This window comes from Aspergillus alliaceus (genome assembly GCF_009176365.1).
Source record: "Aspergillus alliaceus strain CBS 536.65 unplaced genomic scaffold BDW43scaffold_68, whole genome shotgun sequence".
In the NCBI taxonomy this organism is placed as follows: Eukaryota; Fungi; Ascomycota; class Eurotiomycetes; order Eurotiales; family Aspergillaceae; genus Aspergillus; species Aspergillus alliaceus.
The window spans coordinates 109,915-130,064 of NW_022474751.1; the positions used below are offsets into that span (position 1 = coordinate 109,915).

General features: G+C 46.8%; 8 protein-coding genes across 8 annotated transcripts; 4 read left to right on the plus strand and 4 right to left on the minus strand.

Moving 5' to 3' along the window:
• Positions 1 to 83: 83 nt before the first annotated feature.
• On the minus strand, positions 84 to 1,491 carry BDW43DRAFT_316097 (uncharacterized protein; the record flags this gene model as incomplete). Its single annotated transcript, XM_032048204.1, has 5 exons — positions 84 to 558; positions 611 to 753; positions 818 to 1,036; positions 1,099 to 1,203; positions 1,291 to 1,491. The coding sequence occupies 5 exons, from the start codon at positions 1,489 to 1,491 to the stop codon at positions 84 to 86; spliced, it is 1,143 nt and encodes a 380-aa protein (XP_031895081.1).
• A 1,082-nt stretch (positions 1,492 to 2,573) lies between these two features.
• On the plus strand, positions 2,574 to 4,392 carry BDW43DRAFT_304059 (GABA permease; the record flags this gene model as incomplete). The annotated part of the gene is made up of 4 exons (XM_032045533.1): positions 2,574 to 2,744; positions 2,815 to 2,885; positions 2,954 to 3,049; positions 3,126 to 4,392. 4 exons carry the CDS (start codon positions 2,574 to 2,576, stop codon positions 4,390 to 4,392), a joined length of 1,605 nt encoding a protein of 534 aa, XP_031895082.1.
• Positions 4,393 to 5,072: 680 nt separating this feature from the next.
• Positions 5,073 to 5,674, plus strand: BDW43DRAFT_316099 (uncharacterized protein; the record flags this gene model as incomplete). Its single annotated transcript, XM_032048205.1, has 2 exons — positions 5,073 to 5,523; positions 5,589 to 5,674. The coding sequence occupies 2 exons, from the start codon at positions 5,073 to 5,075 to the stop codon at positions 5,672 to 5,674; spliced, it is 537 nt and encodes a 178-aa protein (XP_031895083.1).
• A 2,029-nt stretch (positions 5,675 to 7,703) lies between these two features.
• On the plus strand, positions 7,704 to 8,180 carry BDW43DRAFT_316100 (uncharacterized protein; the record flags this gene model as incomplete). The annotated part of the gene is made up of 2 exons (XM_032048206.1): positions 7,704 to 7,797; positions 7,864 to 8,180. The coding sequence occupies 2 exons, from the start codon at positions 7,704 to 7,706 to the stop codon at positions 8,178 to 8,180; spliced, it is 411 nt and encodes a 136-aa protein (XP_031895084.1).
• Positions 8,181 to 8,622: 442 nt separating this feature from the next.
• Positions 8,623 to 10,544, minus strand: BDW43DRAFT_304060 (cytochrome P450; the record flags this gene model as incomplete). Its single annotated transcript, XM_032045534.1, has 4 exons — positions 8,623 to 8,646; positions 8,814 to 9,454; positions 9,502 to 10,338; positions 10,412 to 10,544. 4 exons carry the CDS (start codon positions 10,542 to 10,544, stop codon positions 8,623 to 8,625), a joined length of 1,635 nt encoding a protein of 544 aa, XP_031895085.1.
• Positions 10,545 to 11,285: 741 nt separating this feature from the next.
• On the plus strand, positions 11,286 to 12,820 carry BDW43DRAFT_323048 (putative cytochrome b5 reductase; the record flags this gene model as incomplete). The annotated part of the gene is made up of 2 exons (XM_032049674.1): positions 11,286 to 11,397; positions 11,447 to 12,820. 2 exons carry the CDS (start codon positions 11,286 to 11,288, stop codon positions 12,748 to 12,750), a joined length of 1,416 nt encoding a protein of 471 aa, XP_031895086.1. The 3' UTR covers positions 12,751 to 12,820.
• A 2,055-nt stretch (positions 12,821 to 14,875) lies between these two features.
• Positions 14,876 to 18,120, minus strand: BDW43DRAFT_291854 (E1-E2 ATPase-domain-containing protein). The gene is made up of 2 exons (XM_032043659.1): positions 17,948 to 18,120; positions 14,876 to 17,900 (listed from the first exon to the last, which is right to left on the minus strand). Exons 1-2 carry the CDS (start codon positions 17,948 to 17,950, stop codon positions 15,459 to 15,461), a joined length of 2,445 nt encoding a protein of 814 aa, XP_031895087.1. The 5' UTR covers positions 17,951 to 18,120; the 3' UTR covers positions 14,876 to 15,458.
• Positions 18,121 to 18,308: 188 nt separating this feature from the next.
• BDW43DRAFT_291858 (Sodium/calcium exchanger protein-domain-containing protein) lies at positions 18,309 to 19,829 on the minus strand. Its single transcript, XM_032043660.1, has 3 exons — positions 19,507 to 19,829; positions 19,349 to 19,432; positions 18,309 to 19,267 (listed from the first exon to the last, which is right to left on the minus strand). The coding sequence occupies exons 1-3, from the start codon at positions 19,771 to 19,773 to the stop codon at positions 18,548 to 18,550; spliced, it is 1,071 nt and encodes a 356-aa protein (XP_031895088.1). The 5' UTR covers positions 19,774 to 19,829; the 3' UTR covers positions 18,309 to 18,547.
• Between the last annotated feature and the right edge of the window lie 321 nt (positions 19,830 to 20,150).

A 20,150-nucleotide genomic window follows, 5' to 3' on the forward strand; every position in this document is an offset into this window, starting at 1 on the left:
CATGTGCACGTTATTTGTCTGTTAATTAAAAATACTGTCTTGATAGGCCACTATCAATAACCGTTCTTTTATCAGGTATTCATCTAAACATCATTTGTATGGTTCTTATTCCCACACGAGCTAGAAGGCGGCCCTCTTTCTCCCAGCTCGATATTCTCACGAGCTTCGTGAGTAACCGAAATTTGTACGCTTTTGACAATGGCATTGATGTTGTTTCGGGCTCCTGAGGCCAAAGGGACGATACAATCGTCTTCATAACCCGTAGACGACATGCTGGGCTCCTTCGTTTGCCGAGACCATCTCCACAACCTTGACTTCGACTGGTGACTATTATCGCTGATACCTTGTGATTTCGAAATATCTTCGGTATATGCAAGTCCTTGTTCATCCTCGTAGACTGCTACGAACATCTTCAGAGATGACACGGTAAGCACGAGAACACTAACACCGAGATGAAGTTCAGCGACTGTTGTGGCGTACGTTCCGATTAAGGTCGGAGTAGATGAGTAGGTCTGTTGCTGGATGAAATGAAGATGGACAGCAGATAGGGGAATCAGACTGGGGAGATCTATGAGTAGGGCGATACGCAATTAAATGAGGTCAAACATACATGATGCGGCAGCTAAGGACCGTGAAGACAATGCATTTCTTCCAGAAGGAGATTTGGACCTTGTAGATAACCTTGGTGGGGTAGGCGAGAATAAGTGCTTCCAGGGTGATATCGAGGGCGCAGGTCGCCTTCCAACGTGGCAGCTATAACTCACAAGTCAGGTCGGCAATGACCAGGATACATATCACAGTAACTGAAGTGACCCACAAGACCAGCGCAGCGACTATCGATATCTTTCCATGGATCTTCGCTGCAACGAGCTCCCAGTATCCCCATCGCAAGAACAGTCCATACTGAGCAACCAGCAAGAATAGCACTATTCGTCCACAAAGTTTGGCGTATCGAAAGGCTTCGGTAGAATACCATGGTACAAATCTTCGAAAGGCCAAGGACAAGGACATAGAAGAGGTCTGCCACATACACAGCCTGGGATCAGACGAATATCATATCAGTACGCCTGTTTCCAGACACCTCAGGGACCGTCGCACCTTCAGCATTGGCATAAAGTCTCTATCCAATATCATATGTGAAAGTTTCCCCCATCCATACTGGACAGAGACCAACGTGACGGATACTTGTACGCATGCGCACATCTGTTTGCAAATCAGTGAGCGACCGAATGTACCTCGTCGATGCGTAAACCGGACTCGGCAGAAGGAGGTGCTGTTCGCGACACATACCACTACTATGAGTAGTATATAATCGTCTTTCAGAACAAAGGATCTTTTTGTAGCGGCAAATATGCGGACCGACAGAGACGCCAGAACTAGGAACAAAGCCAAAGAGGTGATGACAACAATCAAACCACTGTGATTATAGTCATTGTCCGCTGCCAAAGGGGGCGCAATCCCCGGCGGGAGGGGTCGGGATAGAGCCGACATTATACTTGGCAAAGATGAGCCTCCAGATGGAAGAGTATCCAGATATATTTAATAAGAGCGAGATTGAACCTCGCGAAGTGCATCTGGAGGAAGGGAGAAATGGTACGGAAGCATGAGACTGATGGGGCTTGGAATCTTTTTCTTTTTCCATCTTACGGGCATGATCAAAATGAGCTGTCGTATCCCGGTTCTAATGTCAGTGTCATCACATCAACAGCGCACAGACGGATGTTCGTGATACCCCAACTCTAGTCCTAAAACCATCAATCTAGGTGAGAACAGAGTCTGTTCGATCATTTTGTCCTTGCATCTCAAGCTATTATGGAACTGAGAGCAAACACCTTGGGTATAACTGGATACCTAGGTAGCACAAGGGCTTCGGACTAGATTTCAATCTGGTTAGCAAGCACTATCTTATTTGCCCTTGTGCGAAATAGCGGACAGTGCCATTATACCCATATCCTCTTGGCATGAACGGTGGGGGAGAGAAACAGAGAATTCAGTAACAGTCGCTGTACACCCTCGAGGGATGGTTTGTTGAGTATAAAAGGCTTTATCTCAATCTCACAATAAGATGTAGCAATTTAGGGTTTGCTCCGGTTAGCCATCAACACTGGCTCAATTCTCCTGGCACTGACAGTTCTTGTCCTTCGACTTTAGTACCGACGGGAAAATAGGAGAAATATCGTCAGTCTCAGCTCGTGTTGCGATTGAGGACTTCAGTTACACATTGGAAGGTGGTGACTGGGATAACCCTACCTCTCGTCCGTCTTCCGTGAACGAGGTAGGGGAAGGGGGGAAAGAAAGAAAAAGAAAAAGAAAAAGAAAAAGAAACAGAAAGAAGGGAAAGAGTTCAATGAGAATCTGTGTTACTCTATATCCACCAACATAAGAATTCTTCCTATCAAGGTTCCACAACCGTTGGGTGACCAACGTGTTACTGAACTCTTGTTCACCTCAACTTCACGATCCAGTACCGCGACCGTGCTGCAACGTCTCTCATATATCTTCTTGGTTTTTACCAAGGGTCCGTTTTCTTTTCTACAAAAATCTATCCTTTTCCTTTTGAGTCTTTCTCTATCATGGCATCCACCCCCGAAATTACCCGGATTTCTCGAAAGCCAAATGATCTTGCGTCAACCACCGAATCTCAAAAGGTTGACACGGAGGATATCAACAAAAATGGCGAAGATTTAGGTACGAGGTATGACCAGGGCGACATGGCCCGCATGGGTAAAATCCAAGAACTCAAGGTACACTGCCTAGTGATACAGTCAACTGGTGTCCCAAGTTGAAAGAAACTAACCATAAATCCTATGACAGAGAAACTTTCGTCCTTTGGCTGCGCTAAGTTTTGCATCGGTGCTCCAGGCGACATGGGAATTTATACTGATGTACGAGATCCATTCCAGGATTTGCAATGATGAGATTGGTCTAGCTAACTCAACCATACAACCATTAGAGGGCATACCGAAGCTCTTGTGAACGGTGGAATGGCAGGCCTGTTTTGGTCATATACATGGACATTCGCTGGATTCGGATTGATTATTCTCACTATGTCGGAAATGGCATCAATGCAAGTAGAACTGGCCGCCTCGACCATATGTCTACTAACCACCTTGGAATAAATGCAGGTCCCCTACCTCCGGTGGGCAGTATCACTGGGTGTCCGAGCTTGCATCTCCCAATTATCAACGGGCTTTGAGTTATGTTACTGGGTGGATGTCAGTACTGGCGTGGCAAGCTGGCGCAGCGTCAGGCTCATTCCTGACTGGCACCATCATCCAGGGTCTAATCAGTGTGCGAGATCCTGACTTTGAGTCCAAGGATTGGCAGGGCACGTTGTTCGTTTTTGCAATGATCCTGGCCATCTACTACTTCAATGTCTATGCTTCCAGTTGGATGCCCCGCATTCAGAACTTGCTGTTGGCATTACATATTCTCTGCTTCGTGATAGTTATCACCGTCCTGTGGGCGATGGCCCCACGGCAGCCAGCAAGGGCAGTGTTTCTGGAATTCAGCAACACTGGCGGATGGTCCAGTATGGGACTGGCCCTGATGGTTGGTCAGATTTCGGCCATCTACGCTGGGCTCAGCTCCGACGCCACAGCACATATGTCCGAGGAGGTCCGCGATGCCGGTAGATACGTACCGATGGCCATTGCTTGGGGCTTCTTCACCAATGGTGCTATGGGCTTCATGCTGGTGATCACCTATTTATTTGCCATGCCATCACTGGAGGATGCCCTACAGGACCCCACAAATTTCCCGTTTATCTACGTCTTTAAGAATGCAGTGGGCACCGCCGGAGTCAATGGCCTAACGGCTATTATCCTCATACCGGTCATATTCAGCAATATTCTGTTTAATGCGTCAGCAGCCCGTCAGACGTACGCGTTCGCCCGTGACAGAGGGCTGCCATTTGCCAGGTGGATCTGCAAAGTAAATCCAAAGCGGAAGCTCCCCGTGAACGCTATCGGACTATCCTGTGGAATCAGCGGTCTCCTGGCCCTGATCAATATAGGCTCCAAAACGGCCTTTCATGCGATCATTTCTCTGAATGTGGCAGCACTCATGTGGACGTATGTGATATCCATCGGCTGTCTACTGTATCGCAGGCTGAGTTGCCCCGAGACACTGCCTCCGCAGCGGTGGAGCTTGGGAAAGTATGGAGTCGGGGTCAATGCGGCAGCGCTAGTCTACGTGATATTCGCCTTTTTCTTCTCATTTTGGCCCAGCAGCACTCCTGTTTCCCTCACTACCTTCAACTGGAGTGTTGTCATATTTTCGTCCGTCTTAATCATTAGTGTAATCATGTACATTATCAAGGGACACAAGGAATATGCAGGACCGGTGACATCCGTGAGACGGGATGGAATGCCACAGGCTAGAGCTAACTGACACAACATTCGCCGGGAGGTTTGGCGAATGAAGCGAAAGTTACTAGCATATACAGTTTTCTTCTGGTGTGTCTTTGTTACCCTTTCTCTCTTCTGGATTCATCTCCTAGTTCGAAGGAGCTTTGTCACGAACAATAATACCTCGACTAATGAAGCACCCAAAAGCAGAAGATATGAATGTCATGTATTGGACTTTTGACAGAGGGCTTTTCCAAAACAATGCAGGTTTCTCAAGGTACGAGAGTTATGTTGGGCGGCGTTTCCAGAAAATATGAAGAAAGAAAAGAAGGCGGATTGTTCTTCTAAAGAAATACCAAAGGTGTTGAATCCAATTGACTCGTAGAACCTAGCAAATGGAGCATAAAATTTCTACGTACATTTTGCTAAGCAATCATTCATCTCACCTCAGCTGCTAGCCACTGACTTCAGCATGCAGTCTTCAATATTAATGACTGCCTCCCCTGATACTTTAGAGAAACATGGATGCCAAGAATTGATCCGATCTGAGGGCAACATGAGGTAACCGAAGGCTCATCATCGGGTCGAGATGCAATGACATAAAAGAGTGGAACTTTTCTATCAAACTTTGCACTAAATAATCTCATCGATCCTATGAAAATGGAGTCTCAGTATAAAAGGCCTGTTTCCTCTCCCAGATCTCATTTTCAAGGCCATATCACCATGTTTCTGACACTGATGACCTTCCTTTGGGAACTCGGCTCCCCCCTCGCCGTTCGCATGCCCTGCCATGTCCAAGATGCAGCTCACACTTTCTATGGGTTTCCCGACAATGACCCTCCTGGCGGTGCGATTGCATATGATTGTGGGCGAGGTTTGGCCGCTGGAGGAGTGGGGACCTTCAACGACCCGTTGACCTTTGCCTCGGCCCCTGGCGAGTTTGACATATGTGAAACCATCTACGACCCTTATTTGCGCAAGTATCTACGCATGGAGGACTACTGCAACACATGCACTCGGAATTGGGGCAAGAGGATTTGGAATATCGATGTGTGGACAGGATCTACTACCGTCAACGGAGGAAACGATCAGCTCGAATGTGAGAACAAGCTGACCCCGATGCCTCAACACAAGCCCATCATCCGGAGGCCAGGGCCCGATCTACCTACCGACAGTAAGCTATGCTTCCATAATACAATACACCTCTTTATCGGGGCATGTTGTAGTAATTCATCATAGGTACACCCCTCTTTGTTACGATGAACAAGTCTATTTGCAATGTTGAGAGCATATTTCACAGCTACGTGGCCCAGAGCTTCTGCTAAACCTCCTGACGCTTTTCTTCTTCTCTTCTCTTTGCTTTTGCTGTAGAACATTCTCAAAAGTCTGTCCTTATCATGAAATCTTCTGGTAGTACGGTTTATTCAGCTCCCTATGATTACTCTTGCTTGATGAGCTTTCACTTACGTACTGCACAAATTCTTCAAGTTGGAAAAGAAAAAGAAAAATTCTACTGAGCTCAACATTTTTGCCCCTCGCATGACTTTATTCTGCGGTAATATCGTGGTCAGTTAACAAAAAGTTTACTTTCCAATAGACAAAGAACCATTATGACTCAATGAAGACTTCCACTAGATGTGTACAAATATTTTGATCAGTACTTAAAACCCTGCTGCACCTCGCTTCCAAGGTTCGAAAGTGCTAATTATTGACTTGGAATTACGTGCTGACAAAGGGGACTGTGACGTTGATATCAATTCATCACATCGTCCTCAGTCATTAAATGCTTCCCAGTCCCTTTCCCAGGCCCTTGAAAGCATATAAAAGATTCTCTATTCAGAAGTAAGTGCAAACCTTACGGCGCCATAGTTTTCTTTGATCGAATGCGTCTTTACGGTGGGGCAACAGGACAAGAAACCCTAAACCACCATTGACAATCGTGTCTTCAGTAAACACTACCCCGCGGTTTACTTCAAAATTCAAGAATCCCGTGGTAACACCCTCTGTAATCAAGCCAATTGATGTCCATTGGTAGAAAATGGTAGCCACTATTCGGTAAAACCCTACCTTAAAAACCATGGATATATAAATCCCTCGCTATTAACCCATGCAAGGGTTGTGCCTCGTGTAACTTCCCCCTTAATGAATCTTGTTTCACGGGGCAAAATGAAATGGATTGTCAAACAGCTTGTCTCTTTATCCCTCCTTACCCTTGCGACTTCTGCTCCTATACCTAGGGAAGATAAACGCGGTGTGGTTCCAGAAGCTATGTGAGACCTGCATTAATTATCGCCCACAACAGATTCAATTCTAACCACCAGACCAACGCAGGTTCAAACCCTCAGAACCAACCAAAGCGCCGAATAGGATATATAAAGGACTCTATATACCCGAGTCAGTAGAATGGAGAATTCCACCGAGTAGATCCCGCAGACCAGAAGACGAGACGAGCTTGGCACCCCAGCGGTAGAGAGACAACTGATGAAATCACCGATGATAGCGAGGCAGAGTCTGGATTTGCCAAGTAGTAGCACTAAGCCCTCCTGCGCAAGGTGGAGTGTCCCCTTGCAGAGATGATTAACTCAAGATGTCGTCTAAGGTGAAAGGACTGCTTTCGCTGTCATTGTTGCAAATATGAAGGGGCCTGTGTTCCATCATGAGACAAGAAGGCAATGAGAAGATTTGCGACTTTGCATTTGCTAGAACCGCTCTTTCGGACACAAAGCTGGACTAGTTATTGGGCACGTAAGTTATGAAGAATGCTATTTTGATGCTGTCATTCTTCTAGTACATATTGTTGTTTTCATTGAAAGATTCCCGGTCAAATATGTGTCGAATTATTTCAGTGGAAAACACTAGCTTCTCAAGGATGACCATTGTGGTGTAAACATGTGAAACATACCTTAGGAAATCATCACATCAGTATATGGCTTCAAGTCATTTTCATAAAGCTCAGGGTCAAGCCATAGTACAAAATGTTGCACAAATCTCCTGAGACGACACGCAGCAGCCAACCACGCTTCGGGACCTTCGTACAACAACACCACCCCTTAATCTTGTAATGAGATCTTCCATAAATAATCTGCAAAATTTCTCTGATCTAGAATAGTCTTTTATTTACCCAATCTACAGAAACGTTATTGAAACAGCAGGGCATGACCTGCAAGCGCCCGGCATAAAAAGGGAGTGTCTCAAACAATTTCCTTTCTACTCCACATAGCTCAGTAGGTATAAATAGCTTTTATATCCACCATCCCGTTCCAGCTTCTAAACAAACACTCTCTATCAAACTTCCAAATACCCAAACCGCCCAAAGTCGACGTCGGATCTCCTTCCAGAACCCATACCTCCAAAATGAAGCTCAACCAGCTGGCTCTTCTTGGCCTCGTTGCTCTGGCAGCATCGGTTCCTCTTGCTACAGAGGATAGCCGTGGTGAGATTATCAAAGGTACATACACTCATACATCATTCCTTTGTCCCACATCTTCGCAAAACTAACTAATCCTGAATTCAGGATCCTCTTTACTGGGCAGAAATGGGCCACGAGATCTGTCTACTAGAGTCATGGTTCCCAAGCTTAACGCTCGGGATATCAACCTGATTACGCGCGATGAAGCCGCTCTAGATGGTGGTAAGGATAGTAAAGGTGGTAAAGGAGATCAACGTGGCAAGAAGGGCAAAGAGGGTGAGGAGAGTGAAGGAGGCGAAGAAGAGGAAGAGGAAGAAGACGAGGAGGAAGACGAGGAGGAAGACGAGGAAGAAGGTGAGGAGGGAAAGGAAGGAGGGGAGGGCCTTGGGCAAGGCGGCCAGCACGGGCATGAAGGCCATTGAGGGGAAAGATGGCCGGAACGCTCAGCAAGGCCGTAAGGGAAAGGATGGCCAACAAGGCCAACAAGGTCATGAGGGCAGAGATGGTCAACAGAGCCAGCAGGGCAAGGGTGCCCAACAGGGCCATGAGGGTAAAGTTGGCCATTAGTTTGCAACAGCTGGTATTTGTATCGCCTTCCATTGCCTGGTTCGATTATAAATTTTGGATTATAGTCAATTAGTTGAGGAGTTGATTAGTTGTCGAGTTGGGACAATGAACGAGTTATCTTTTTGAATGAGATACCACCATGGATGACTCTCCGGATAAAGAGTAGATGTAGAGGCTTATAACATAAAGCCCAGTATTGTCCAATATATGATCTATAGGATCACGACCATCCCATACTGGTTTTGTACAAATCTGCGTGTCATCATTATTCTCATGTATCAAAACAATTTTTCTTTTCTATATCCAAAGTCTAATACTAATCTATATGCAAAATCACGCTTTATAAAAACACACAAAAACCAGGAGGAAACAGAACCTTCTACCTAATTTACATCCTAATTCACATGTCTCAACTATCAAAGAGAAGCCCTAGCAGCAGCGGCAGCTTCGGACTTAGGAGGCCATTTTACACGCCGCTCGGCACGGACATATAAATTGTTAGGCCGGATCAGCTGGAACATAGGGTCGTACTCGACCAGCCCATCATTCTCTTTAGTGAATTTGTATCGATATACTAGTTTCGGCAGGAATACCTTGACTTCTTGCAGCGCAAAGTTGAACCCGATACACATGCGAGGACCTGTAGCAAATGGAATATAAGCAGCCTTGTGTCTATTCTTTACTTCTTCTGTATCCCACCGATCGGGGTCGAATCTCGTTGGATTGTTCCAGACTTCTGGGTTATTGTGAAGGTGATGAAGAGCACCGACAACCACAGCTTCCTCGGGTAGCTTATAGCCCCCGGGCAGGATCATATCGGCTTTGGCAGTTCGTGCAGGCTGGTAGGATGGGTTGTGCCGACGTTGGGTCTCTTTTATCAATTTATCCATGAATGTTAAGCGGTCTGTCAAGTCGGCTGTTATCTGAGTATCTTCGGTGATACCATTGTCGATCAACTCTTGCAGCAAGCGATCCTGAATGCCAGGGTATGTAACAAGACTGTAGATCAGCCAAGACAGAAGTGAGCTAGTGGTGGTAAAGCCTGCTCCAGTCGCAACAACCAGAGCCTGGATCAAGCTTGTCTTGGGCAACTTCTCGCCCTTGTTGTCCGTGGCGCGGATAGCGTAGTCTACTCATGTTAGTAAGAGTTTAGATGAGAAGCAATGCTAGTCTTACCGATCATGTTAGTTGCCTTTAAAGCGGCGTTTTGTAGCGGTAGGTCTTCAACACCACCACGGCTGGCATTCTGGATTGATTCGTCGACTATGTCAAAGATACGATATCGCATATTTCTCAACCGCTGCGGATCGCCGAACGGCAGCTTCGCATACCAATCCCCCCTGGCAGTCACCTTCTTATTTAAAGACAACGACTCGGCAATAATCTGAATAAGCTCATGAGGAGGTGCATCGGGGGAGGAAAAGTGATTGAAATTTATTCCCAGAACCAGCTTTCCGACCGCCTGAGAACCAAGTTTGAGCATATACTGGTAGACATTCCAAGCCTCGCCATTCTCATCGAAATGATCAAAGACTTTAAAAGCATCTTCAACCGTTTGTTGCATGATGGGGGCATAATGCCGAACGGCCTTGGGGCCCAACGCTGGGGGAAGAAATTTGTGCGCCGCTCTCCACTCCGGGGTGTCAGTGTCACCTAAGAACACGCCAGCCTCTTTATTTTTGATAGCATGGAGAGGATGCGCTTCGTTGATTTTTTTGGTGAAGAAATCAGTTTCAGAAAAGATGATTGAGGACAGTTGTGGATCGTTGGTTTGGTAGACCGTGCGGCCCATGTTTGTCGTCTTGATGATGGGCCCATATTGCTCAAACAACCGTTGATGGTTTCCCAGATGATCAGGATAGATCTCGAAGAAATTTCCAACAATTGGAAGCCCTTTGGGTCCAGGAATCTCTCGCACGGATTTACCATCAATCGTAATGCTGATAGGATCTTCATTTGCAATGACCTCCGAAACGTCAGACAAGACCGCGTCCTGGGATTGGAATCCGATTCCTATGGCAGTCAGTTAGAGCTGCAGCGTTCTTCTCTCTGTTTTTTTTTCCGACAATATTTCCCGTAAACGTACCAGCCGGTTCAACTATAGCAAAGTTTGCGGCAATGACATGTCTAAGTCCATCATAATCCAACGTGGACTCCAACTCAATTTCCCTTGCGGTGGAAGCTGGCTCTCCTGAGAGGTAGAATAGTTTGATAAACATTTTGGCGAAGCCTAGAAGGAATGATTTCAAAATCCCAGGGGGTTTAGGAAGAAATCAATCTTAACGCGCGACACTTGCCCCGAGTCGGACTGTTAATTTATAGTGACTTTAGTTTGACTCAATTAGGGCGAAACGACAATCACGGTGCGAATCCACATTGTCCGATTTCACATCCCGTCGGAGCGACAAGGGCTGGAGCTCAATAATGAAATGCATATCGAGAGTTGTGCTTCCTGCGGCGGAAAACAACGTGGAACGTTTCGATGCCTGCCTCGGCAAATGTCGATACTATCGCAATCTCACAGCCAAACCTAGCCACCGAGAGCCAGCGATCGGCGTCGTGGACCCACAGCCATTCACTAACAATGGTAGGTTTTGACGGAAAGGGGAAAGACTTTTCAGACGCAATGTCGGCTGTGGCTTCCGCGTATCTACTCTAGGTTACAGAATTCGGCCATGCCGTGCCGAATCTCCATCAGGCCGTTTCTAATTCATGCCAGTCTCGGAGACGAGGATCCCGACTTCAGCCAGATGCCCGACTAGATCGTATATTAACAGCATGATTGTGGATACCATACTTATGTTGACTTTTATGTCTCACACTACTGATTCAATCCCGTAGCGGTCCCAACGCAATGATAAAGCACGTACTCACTTGTCTAATTCAAATACCTAGGTCTTTCTCTCTTTTCTACAAGTATTCGTTGCGGCTTCCATACTACATAAAGCTTCATTGAGACGATGGAGATAAACGCCTCAGGTCTAGCTGATGCTCAACTCCCTGAGTACTCAACTGCGGAAGTTGCATCTCATAACCGCAAGGATGACATCTGGATCATCATTCATAGCAAGGGTAAAAATCTCACTACCAGACTGAAATTGAAATTACTAAGTCATGGCAGTTTTCGATATTACGCGATATTGCCAGGACCATCCGGGAGGCGCAGAGGTCCTCATAGAAGCTGCAGGCACAGATGCCACCGAGGCCTTTGAAGATGTTGGGCATTCCGAGGACTCGGTAGAAATCCTGCAGGAATTCCTAATCGGGTCCCTGAAGGGAGCCAAAGAATATGTCGCACCCAAGAAGGTCCAACTCGTAGTCCAGAAACCTGAAAAGGTGCCCCATTCATCTGAAAGCCGGCCAATAGGAACAATCGCTGCCGTTTTGGGAGCAGCAGCATCTGTGCTCTATGTGTGTCAACGGGGCATTTTCGGTTCATTGCTTTCCAAAAATGGAGTCAGTCAAATAATTCCCCAACATTTCAAGGGGGTAAGACTGCCTCGCGGTGGGTTTATCAATGGCTTTCTGGCGGCTACAGTCATTTCCGCTATAATCGGTACCGTTGTGGCTCGTCAAGCCGCGAGGTTCACCAAGATCGACTCGGGGTTTTTGCGCTATCCACTGCACATCAAAGCACGAAAGGTCGTAAAAGCCGACCCGCACTTGGCCAAGGGATTTCTAGATCCGAAAGAATTCAAGCGCTTGCCTTTGATTGAAAAAGACCAATTGTCTTCCAATGTCTACCGATTTGTGTTCGCCTTGCCTCACTCCAAGGGAGTCATCGGACTTCCTATTGGACAACACGTCGCTATCCGTGCAATTGTTGACGGAGCGACAGTATCCCGGTCATACACACCTGTGTCAAATAATCTGGACATCGGTCGACTAGAACTCGTCATCAAGTGTTACCCTGAAGGCCTGCTTACCGGCCGCTATCTCGCCAACTTGACGGTGGGAGACGAAGTTGAGTTCCGGGGTCCCAAGGGAGCGATGCGTTATAGCAAGGGGCTCTGTACTAAGCTAGGCATGGTCGCTGGAGGAACAGGTATCACGCCCATGTACCAATTGATTCGTGCCATCTGTGAAGACGAACGGGACATGACTGAGATCAGCTTAATCTATGCCAACCGGACAGAGGCAGATATCTTATTAAGAGAGGAACTGGAGGCATTCGCCCGCAAATACCCCAAGAACTTCAGGCTTTGGTATATGCTGGACAGTGCTCCAGAGGGTTGGGCCTATGGAACGGGATTTGTCAACCAAGAAGTTCTTAGCCAACGATTACCGGGTCCATCTGAGGGTACTAAGATTCTCCTTTGTGGGCCTCCGGGCATGATAAACGCAACCAAGAAGACGTTGACTGCGATGGGGTTCCAGAAGGCCGGAGCGGTGTCTAAGATGGGCGACCAGATTTTCTGTTTCTAATAATTTCTGTTTCTCTCCGTTTCCCTTTTTCTTCTTTGACACGGCTCGTCCTGGGCGGTTTGTGTGTAAGTTATAAATTCGAACAACGTCTTCCCTGTAGAAAAGGTGTTTGATCGTTGTTGGCGCCGCGCGGAAATCCATGAAAGAGGGAATTGTTTAGACTACTCTAGATAGATAGTGGCTTGGCTTTATAGTCTCCACTAAGAATTAGCCAAACTGGCGTATCATACATATCACAGTGGAGCTCACAGGGAGAAATTGAAATTGGACAGCATATGCCATTGCCTTTTATTAGTGGGTGGGTGCGTGGGTTGAAATGTTTGGACTGTTTGATTGCGTGGGCTAATCACAAGGTTGCCAAATGCCCTACTCCGGTGTATCTAATTGTAGAGAGTCAAGAAAAAAACCCACCATCAGTGTAATATCAAATCTCACAAGCTATGACAAGTTCGTCGGGATAAATCGTAGTCTATATGTACAATGTACAATTCCCTTCGGCATAGATAAGCCTAGTACTCCCTTTAGTCCCTTCCGTTATGTATATTATAGACCAAACACGGCCTGCACGAGGGGCAAATTGCCTAGACATTACTGGGGAGGGGAAGTCAGAAACAGACTAAGGCATTGATTCAGGATTAGTGATCAACAATATCTCTGTGCGTGTTGAGAGTACAATTCCAACGAATATAACATCATCCACAATGCGAAGTAAGTCTACATGCACTTTCGGCCCTTGTCCGAATAACGATGACTTTGCCTCGGGTGGTTGAACTTTCACTGCACAATACTGCACAATATTTTTTATCTTTTTTTATACACTGACTCGCCCGATCGATAATATCACTCAGTTTTCTATAGAAATATAAATTGATATTGTTTTGAATAGCTTCATTTTTGAAAGGGGGGTTGGATGATCGGGTGGCCCGGGTGATCGGCTCGCTCAGGGATTACAACCACACCCAAAAAAGAAAGGGTTCTTGGGGTCCGACCGAAACAGCCGAGGTATATTTCCCTCTTTTGGTTAGTTCAAGGACCCATCAAATGAGTAGTTTCATATATCCTATTGCATAGTAAAATGAATAATTGATAAGAATACCTATCAAACAATGTAGGAAAACGGAAGAAGAAGGGGCAGAGAGGAATATCAGAAATTGTTAGTATATCGTATTGTTATACGTGTAGTAGTAGTCGGGTATGTATTATCTAGCGGCCAGGGCCTTTTTTATTCATTGCTGGCGCTACTTAAGGATATATATATTATGTATATAGAAATAAACTAAAGGACTAAGGAAAAAGAAGGCAGCAGCATGAAGATAGCCCGGAGGATAAGCCGCGTTGGATGGTAGATTGGGGAGCTTGATTGTTGACATATGTCTAAGCAATTTGAGTATGTTAAAATCATGCGAGGATAGCCTTCTGCGAAGTCTCGTCCTCTACTGAACGGATCTACTGAAAGATTAACCAAACTACCTTATATAGCGGTACAGGACCATGACTGGACACGTACTGGTTTGTCTTGGAGGATATTGATATGGAATGTGGCTGCACCCCTTCCGAGAAAAAACTTTGTTATCTAACACAAAAATGATTCGTCTCGCGGTCACACAGATGGAAAAAGAAAGGATGTTTCTAGAGACACTTACAATCTCGGGGCTGGAGACTAACATGCCCCTCTCTTCGGGTATCTTATGCCAAATGTCCAGAAATACTAAACGATTAATTACTTCCTAATCTCCATATACCCATCCGACATGTTTCGGGTAAGACTCTAGAAGGAACCTTCTATATACATAACTCGGCTTACTTCAATGGAATCTTACATTTCAAGCAACAATATCGGAATCTCTCCTTCGGAAAATTCTCGAACCCGAGACCAGCAACGCCCAGATAACTCCGAACCCATCAAAGACCCATTGAACAGGCTCATCCGGAATAAGCCTCACGGCAAACCCAACCAAGATAGATAAAGCTCCAAGCACAAGCGAGTAAGCCCACTGAGTACCGGTGAGTCGGACCACTGAGAAAACCCGGCCGCCGACAAAAATAATCAGGACTTGGCAGCCCATCATGAAAAGAGTAACGCAGATGAATAGCCAGTTTCGGGATAGGCCTTCGAGGAGGTTGATGTTATTGTCTAATTGGCGGTTACTGTAGTTTGATTAGACTTGCGTCAAGCGTGTTTTGGGTTAAATCTCGGAGGTTAACTTGAGGGGCGGGGCTTGGGGTTGAAAAATAGAGATCGAGAAAGGGTAGGTGAAGTTTTGCGTTGATACCGGGGTAGACTGGTACTCACTTGTACATGTTGAAGATTTGCATCCAGACATATGTATTAAATACCGCGGTTTGCAGTCCATCCTTATCGTCAGGTGTATAGGAGAAGATGCTGCTGCCAGCGAAGTGAAGGACAAGGGTAACTGCCAGCTGATAAATAGATTGCCCTATGATCATTTTCCACATTGGGATAGTTATGAGAGGAGCAGATCTGAGTTCCGGTTTCCTGTCTAGGGCTTTGCGCGATGGAGGGTCGGTTGCTAATGCCAGAGCTGCCAACGTGTCTTGAAATAGATTCACCCACATGAGCTGCACGGCGGTTAGAACCGACTGTTCATTGGAGCTAGCTACAGATGAGACGAATGCGAGCCCGACAGAGGTGAATGTGATGGTGATTTGGAACTGTAGAGTATGTATGCTTAGGGACCCAATTGTTACTAATGAAGTGACTGACTTACCTGCAGAAACTTCTTCACAGCGTCTGTAACAGCTCGTCCCCACATGATTGCCTTCACGATGGAGGTAAAGTTGTCATCCATAAGTACAATGGAGGAGGCTTCGCGTGCGACTTCAGTTCCGGAAATGCCCATGGAGAAGCCAACGTCCGCCGCGGTAAGAGCGGGAGCGTCGTTCGTTCCGTCACCAGTTACAGCAACAGTTCTCCCCATCTCTTTCAGCCTATGAACCAATGTCCTTTTGTCTTCCGGGCTGGATCTCGCTAAGACCTTGAGACGCGGTATGACATTCAGCTGTTGCGAATCATCAAGTTGTCGAAACTCTCTGCCTTCCATCACGATATCTTTCGGGTGGGTGAGAATGCCACACTCCTCCGCGATGGCTTTCGCTGTTAGTAGATTATCGCCAGTCACGATGCGAACGGTCACACCCGCTCTGTGGCAAGACTGTACGGCATCCCGAGCACCATTGCGGAGAGGATCTCGGATACCCATGATGCTGAGAAACGTAAGATCCTGCAGAATCTTATCTATTCTTATCTCTTCCAGTCCATCCCCCTTTTGAGACCAAGGAGGCCATGCCTCAAAATCGCGGAACAAAATAATAATTGTTCTCAAAGACTGTCTAGCATAGTCGGCAATTATCTGATGCAAGCCCTGGGTTATATCTTCATTGATTGGTCTTGTAGCAAGCCCTTTAGTTGGGTCTTCGATGGCTTTCGTACACTTGCCGAGCAGTACCTCTGGTGCCCCTTTGACATACGCGCGATATCTGCCCTCCTCCAATTGAGCGACTGTAACCATGCATTGCTGAGAATTTTCGAACGGAAAGGCTTCTACGATATTTGTGTTGGAGCGCTCAACATCAAGTACATCCATTCCCAAGTGATCTCGAGCAAATGCTAGGAGGGCAGCTTCCGTTTTAGATCCCACATATGACTTGACTCCGTCTTCATCGCTTTCAAATGCAGTAGAATTGACGGAAATCGACTGTCTAAGAAGAGACCTCATATCGGGCGCAAGGCACCGGGTGTAGCCGCTGATAGTTGGACTTATAGATGGATCGGTACAATGTTGCGGATCAACAAACTTGCCGGCAGTACCAAGCACTCCAGCGACGATCCTCATGTTATTCTGGGTCAGTGTTCCGGTCTTATCTGAACATATATCTGTCGCATTCCCCATGGTCTCACAGGCCCTTAACCGGCGAACTAAATTATGGTCTTTTAGCATCCTTGTAGTTGCAAAAGCTAGGGCAAGAGTCACTGTGAGCGGGAGACCCTCCGGGACGGCAATCACCACGACAGTAAGGGAAATGATGAAGATATCTAGAAATTGTTGGCCCTTTTCCGCCGATGTCTTACTACTATGAGGAAGAGTTGCGAGGAACTTAATGAACAAGATGGCGAATAGTACGAGAGCCGCAAGGCCACCGAAATTTGCAATATACTTTGCCAACACATTGAGTCGTGTTTGTAGGGGCGTAAATCCAGGATCGTCATTGAGCGTGACAAGAATCTTGCCATAGCTGGATTTGGTGCCCGTTGCAACCACCAGGAAGGACCCCACTCCTTCGGCCACACTCGAGCCTGATATCATGAAGGGGTCTAAATCTCGAGGATCACTAGTGCCCCGGACCGCGTCAAAAGCTTCATCCCCGGAATGTTTATGTAGTAGATCGGATTCACCAGTGGCTGACGCCTCGTCGCATCTGATATGATATCCCTGGATTAAGATCCCATCTGCTGGTATCACATCCCCTGGTTCAACGTGCACAACATCTCCCACAAATACGTCCGAGATAGGAACCTCCCGAAAGTGACCGGAGCGGATGACAGTCACCTTGCGATCTAGTTTCTTCTTATTCAACCTTTGAAATTTGATCTGTTTCTGATAATCGTTCGCGGCACCGACAATGACAATGACAATGATAGCGACAATAATGGAGACCCCTTCCACCCATTCAACTGGCGGATTGCGGGCTGAATGTTTGGTCGCAAGCGCCTGGTATAGACCGAGAGCCAAAGAGACAATCGCCGCCCCAGTTAAAATAAATAAAACATGGTCATTGTATGCCATCCACATAAGCTTGAAGATGTTCGGCTGCTTCTTCACAGGGAGATGATTATTCCCGAACATCCTTCGCCTGTCTGTAAAGAGGCCGTGATGGTCCTCGGTTATGGTCTCCTTTGTCAATGGAAAACCATTAGCAATCACTGATTCATCGGCACTCAACCCACTATTTCGGTCGGTTCGAAGCCCTTTCTCCAGCCCGGCAAGACCTCCTAACGTGTGAAAAGCTTCCAAACTTCTCAACTCTATGAGCTCGCTGAGTTGCTCGGCGGAAAAGTCGAACGTATTATGTGGGAAATCGGGGACCTGAGCATCTCTCAGGTTGAGGTCTGAGCTTTCATTCGAGGTTTTCTGATGCTGTTAAATTGAGAACGGCACGTAAAAAGTATTGCGCGTACCATGATTAAATAGCTGTCTATACGTTGTTGATAGATGAGATTATGGTTGAAAGGGAGATCATTATGGCGAATATCGGGTATTTTCCAGGATTATTCAATAAAAGTACACAATTGATGGATATTTAAAAGAGGAAGAAAGAAGGAAATCTTTGGATAAATCTAACGAGTCTGACGGCGGGAGATTCAAAGTTCAGGAGAGAAATGGATTGGGGCTGCATTGAATCGAACTAGAGACCCTCCTCCGTCTATAGATTACGGACTGGGTATACTACTAGTATGGAGATACAAGTACTCCACAATACTTGGGATGTTACGCTGCCCGCGTATTTTATTACCCCACTCGGCGTGTCCAATCAATTACCGAGACTTTCATAAGGCTGAGTGTTGCCTGAAAAGAGCCATGGATCCATTGTTTACTTCAGAAAATCTAGAATGGCTTTACTGGTTTTGGTATCATCTATACTAAGAATTCATGCCATTACCAGATTATCTGGCACGTCTGGGTGTACATAGAATGCGATCGCGATGATTAAATACCTGCACGGTCGGGTTAGAGGGACGGTTGGTCAGAAGGGAAGAAAAACAAAGAGGTTGGGACACTTACGTCCCGATGAGCAATAACCCCTCAAAATAATTAGACTTGCCCTCTCGGATCAGGCAGTTCATCACCACCACAGCAAGAGAGAAACAAGCAGTTTCGAAAGTGTTGAACCGCAAAGACATCGGCTGCCCAAGAGCCCATCCACACATCACCAGGAACGGGGTCACAAAGAGCGCAATCTGGAGCGTGCTGCCAGCAATTACCCCGATAGCGAGATCTAACTTCCCACCCATGGCGGCGTTCACTGTGATGGCGAATTCGCCCGCGTTCCCTACGATAGGGACGACAATCATCCCCAAGAAGGCCCGGCTAACTCCGTATACCTCTACAAACCCATCCACGCCCTCCACCAAATAGTCGGAACAGACGGTGACTCCCAGAGTGGCAAGGACTAGCACGATACTGGCGGGAAGAGGCTCCAACTCACGCTTCTCGTCCGATTCCTCGGTGCCGGCGAAGAGGTGGGCGTGGCTTTTCAGTTGGAAGTATAGGTAGGCCAAGTAAAAGAGGAGCAGCAGAATTGCAGTGATATGCGATAAACCAAGGATATAATCATCGCCTTCCTGTAATTCGAACAGAGTGGTCGAGTATAAGGCTGAAGGAATGATGAGGGATGCGGAGGCGACGATCATTAAGGACGACATAACTTGGGTGACATCGATGTTGAAGGAGAGGGTCTCTTTGCCATACCCTCCACATAAGAAACAGCATCCTAAGACCTGGATCATGGTTAGCATGGGTAAGTTACGAGTGAGATCTAGCGCTGAGGAGCGTCGAGGGAATAGGTGACGGTTTCTCACCAGAAGCGTTCCGGAAAGGATACTGCCGACCATACTCGACTGGACAATATTGATCTCCCCCTGAGTTACAGCAGTAATTCCAACCTATATAACCGATTTTCGGGATTAGTGACCGTGGGAACGTTCCAGATCAAGAGCAATGGCCAAAGTGAGCTCACAATCATTTCGACCGCATTTCCAAAAGTCGCATTAATCAACCCCCCCACGGTTTGCCCAACACTTTTAGACAGCTCCTCCGTTGCAAAGGAGAGCAGGGATGCCAGAGGAAAAATGGCGAGAAAGTTAAGCATAAAGACGGCTGATGGATCCCATCCTCGAGCGCCAGATAGGATTCCTAAGACGACAAATATCAACATCACATTGGTGTAACTCGAAAGAGTAACCTGGACAGTATGCCAGGCATTCCGTTGAATCGCACCACCCATGGTGGACGAGAGAGGAAGGGAGAGGAAGGGAGGGGTGTGAAATGCTCAGGTTGAGGAGGAATCGGGGCGTCAGCTCGTAGACACTGAACTGAGAGAAGTATTATATTATTATTTGATCTTCTTCCCCCTCAGGCCCGATAATTACTAAAGAAACAATAATACCTCATGGTATCGAATGTACGTCACGTACGGCACTGTCAATACCGTATATTACGAAGGATGGGGCCATGATTGGTAGAAATGTGGATGCCTAGCGGTGAAGCTTTGCGCTCAGGCCTCTCATTGCGGGCCCTGAACTGACAAGGCAACCAGTTAGGGGTTGACACCCTGCCCTGTAGGGCTGAATGGACCGACCCGTAACTCTCCAGACTCGAACG